Here is a 3,644-nt window from a genome sequence, read left to right as displayed (position 1 = left end):
AGTAGTTTCCTCTGAACATGTTGAAGGCACTCTTGTTGACAAATGACAATACGGAATAAAATTAATTACCAAACCGTATATAATTGAGCTTTTTTTTTTATGCATTAAATTCGTGGAACCAAAGTCCAACTAGCTTTCCTTTAATCAGTTAAGATGCAATTATTATGATTTGTTATTTTGAAAAATGCCTTCTTCATCACTCATTCAATTATCATATCCATACTTACAGAAAAAGTAAAGTAGTCATAACTCAAAACTCATAAGTCGCAAGTCATAATTTACTGTGTTTTGTTTTCTTTTGGCCTGGTCAATAGTCAGCAAAATGGTTAAGCTGCTCAGCTTACCAAGCAAAATATGTGAATGGTACAGAGGAGTTAAAGAAAAACGCCCTCCGTTTGTTTACCATGGTTAAGGATGTAACTTGTGGTAGTAAATGTAGAGAAGACAAACTAGCAGAGTTAGGTATTATTTTGGGGGCAAAAGCTATGATTGAGATAATTGGCCTCCTGACACCAAGTCATGATTGAACTTATACACCACTCCTACCAGTTTCTCTTCTTTCTATATAACCCCCACCATACCTCCATTAGTCCCCTCCAAACTATACCTATCACTCGCCAAATTCTCTCTCTCTCTCTCTCTCTCTCTCTCCAAAGACCAGAAGCTTAAAACTTTAACCCTAGTAGTCCTTTGAATACACAAAGTTCTTCAAAGGAACTTTTCCTTGGTTTTTATTGCAAAGAGAAAAGTATGATGGTTGAGAAGGAAGATCTGGGTCTGAGTCTGAGCTTGACCTCAGCTCAGAACCACCACTCTCTACACCTGAATCTCATGCCTTCCCTGGTCCCATCTTCTGGGTTCAATCCAAAGCTCTCTTGGAACGAGACCTTTCCTTCATCAGGTGCGTTAATGGACTTTGTATAATTTGCATGGCTTTCATTCTTAGATCTGGGCTTAGCTCATAATACCCGTTTCAAGGAAGCCATTTTTGCCTTTTTCTTTCAACTTTCAAGGAACTTAGATAAAAATAATACTTTTTTTTTTCCTTTGCTCTTTTGTCTTTAATTTCTTTAACAATCAACTTTTCTCTTATTCACACTCAGAGTTTCTCAAATCTACAACCTTTTCACAAGTGATGGGGTCCTATTCTTTAGATCTGTCCATCAAAATTCAATCTTTTTCATTGATTCTAACTCAGAATCCCACATGCAGATCGAAACTCTGAAACATGCCGAGCCGAGACTCGATCTTTCCTACGAGGCATCGACGTGAACCGGCTTCCATCCACGGCTGATTGCGAAGAAGAAGCAGGCGTGTCATCTCCAAACAGCACCCTATCTAGCGTGAGTGGGAAGCGAAGCGAGAGAGAAGCTCACTGTGAAGAGCTCGACATTGAGAGAGCTTGCTCTCGAGGTATCAGTGATGAAGAGGACGGTGAAACCTCGAGAAAGAAGCTAAGGCTCTCCAAGGACCAGTCCGCTGTTCTTGAAGAGAGCTTCAAAGAGCACAACACCCTCAACCCAGTAAGTATACTATGCACCAAAACTCAGTTGAATCATTATCAAGTTTGTCTGGTTGCTGAGATTAAAAAAAAAAGAAAAAAAAGAAGTAAAGTAAAGCAAATAAATTTTGGCCTTTCTCGTTTTTGATTCCCAAGCGAATTTGTACGTTACACAGACTTGATGGAGGGTCTTCAGTCTAACAGTCTTCTACCAATATTTTCAAGAAAAAAAGAAAAACATTTGAGGTCCAAAACAAGCGAGAAAAAGTCGATGCTTTCTAATATTTTCTCGGCAAACAAACAGAATTCTTTGTCATGTAGGTGTAGTCTGGCACTTTTATTGATACATAGGTGGTTTTTCTTATGGTTGCAGAAGCAAAAGTTAGCGTTGGCTAAGCAGCTAGGCCTCCGACCTAGGCAAGTAGAGGTCTGGTTTCAGAACAGAAGGGCAAGGTGAGAAATTTACTTCGTATTTTAATTATTAGGGTATTTTTGGTATTATGAAGTTAATATACTTAGAATTACTGTTATACCCATTTGGAGTAGCTTTATTTACGTGGACTTTGAAATATAATTTACAGGACCAAGCTGAAGCAAACCGAGGTTGACTGCGAATTTCTAAAGAGGTGTTGTGAGAATCTGACGGACGAGAATAGGCGGTTGCAGAAGGAAGTTCAGGAGCTGAGAGCACTGAAACTTTCCCCGCAGTTCTACATGCAAATGACCCCACCTACGACCCTAACCATGTGCCCCTCATGTGAGCGTGTCGGGGTCCCACCTTCTTCATCATCAACCGTTGATGCAAGGTCCCACCAGATGGGCCCAACTCACCAGCGTCCGATCCCAATTAACCCTTGGGCCCCAACTCCATCTTCCATCCCACATCGACCGTTCGATGCAGTGCTCCATCCACGATCGTAGATTAGCTACAAAGATCAACATGAAAAAAAAACATTTTGGTCCTTAAACTAGGTGTATTGTAATGTAATCTTATTCTTATTCTTAGCTAATATCAAAGGTTGTTATAATGTGTACGGAGAAAAGATGCAAATATATTCAGTTTTTAACAGCATACCAATTTTTAGGTTCAACGTTCGGGTCTAAGATATGGTTGGTAGAACGTGATTTGGTGGGTCTTCATGTTTTGTATTATTGGACCCACCTTCTTCTCTGTGGGGTTGGGGTGACCTAGTTTAGTTTTTATTAATTTATTTAGGAGGGTAAGGAAGGAAGACTATGTCTGTAAAGTGCATTTCTAATTAGTAATTAATTGTTTAACTTTAAAAAGTCAAGGAAGTTTGTGACTTTTTGTTCTAATCTCTAATGGAAAACCACAAATGATTATTACTTATAATGACAGAGGAATCTTACTTTATTATGTCCTTCATTTAACTTTTTAAACATGTTGGGTTCATATTTGTAGACAGAAAAGAAGCATGTGGGATTGGTTGTTGAAAGTTGGGGTCAGATGAAGGTTTTTATTTCTCTCAATTGTGGCCAAAGTCCTTGTTCAAGGAGATTTTCAAAGTAAATTGAGTCTTATTGTTTGACAAAGAATTGCTCCTTATTTTGTTTGCTTGATATTACTTTTTCTGAATAAGCATTTGAATCCCCATCCTCACGCCAGTCACGCGTTTTTCCATACTTTTGAAACTTTCTTTTGGAAAGCAATTGATAGTGGATTATGTTAGACGTTCCACTTTTGATGACTATTGTAGCTTGGATTGTGGCTATGCCGCCATAGTTTATTTTTTGGGAATTTTTTTTTTTTTTTTTTTTTTTAAGAAATACTTTTGGGAAAAAAGAGAGAATAAAAATCAAAGGCCAGTTTTTAACATCCAAACTCCAAAGTCATGAGTAAAATGAGTTCTGATATTTTTCTGTCAGCCTTCCTTTAAAAGCATACTTGATTTAATTGAAACTCACCAAATGAGAACCATACTGGATTTCGTGCATTTCTTAAAAACTTGGTCATTACGCTTTTCCTTGTAGTCTCAAATGGAAAATAAGCTTTGTGAGGGCTAAAGAAAGTTTAAGTCAAGAATTGTTTTTATTTTTTATATTTTTTTTCATGCCGAATTTGACCGAAATATGCTAGGAGTGAACCATAGATTTGCCAAAGTATTTGTCTTTGAAATGCATA

General features: G+C 37.7%; 1 protein-coding gene across 1 annotated transcript; it reads left to right on the top strand.

Annotated features, from left to right (window-relative positions):
- The first annotated feature begins 504 nt into the window (after positions 1 to 504).
- Positions 505 to 2,818, top strand: LOC115972296 (homeobox-leucine zipper protein HAT4). The gene is made up of 4 exons (XM_031092521.1): positions 505 to 901; positions 1,213 to 1,523; positions 1,875 to 1,954; positions 2,083 to 2,818. The coding sequence occupies exons 1-4, from the start codon at positions 751 to 753 to the stop codon at positions 2,420 to 2,422; spliced, it is 882 nt and encodes a 293-aa protein (XP_030948381.1). The 5' UTR covers positions 505 to 750; the 3' UTR covers positions 2,423 to 2,818.
- The last annotated feature ends 826 nt before the right edge of the window (positions 2,819 to 3,644 follow it).

Source organism: Quercus lobata, chromosome 12 (genome assembly GCF_001633185.2).
Source record: "Quercus lobata isolate SW786 chromosome 12, ValleyOak3.0 Primary Assembly, whole genome shotgun sequence".
Classification (NCBI taxonomy): domain Eukaryota; kingdom Viridiplantae; phylum Streptophyta; class Magnoliopsida; order Fagales; family Fagaceae; genus Quercus; species Quercus lobata.
This window is presented reverse-complemented; position numbering and strand designations above follow the sequence as displayed.

Bases quoted from the DNA above. Each gene is read 5' to 3' on its own strand.
- LOC115972296 (XM_031092521.1), top strand. From the start codon at position 751: ATGATGGTTGAGAAGGAAGATCTGGGTCTGAGTCTGAGCTTGACCTCA. The intron at 1,524-1,874 runs GTAAGTATACTA...TTATGGTTGCAG, and splicing joins AGCACAACACCCTCAACCCA to AAGCAAAAGTTAGCGTTGGC. The intron at 1,955-2,082 runs GTGAGAAATTTA...TATAATTTACAG, and splicing joins TTTCAGAACAGAAGGGCAAG to GACCAAGCTGAAGCAAACCG.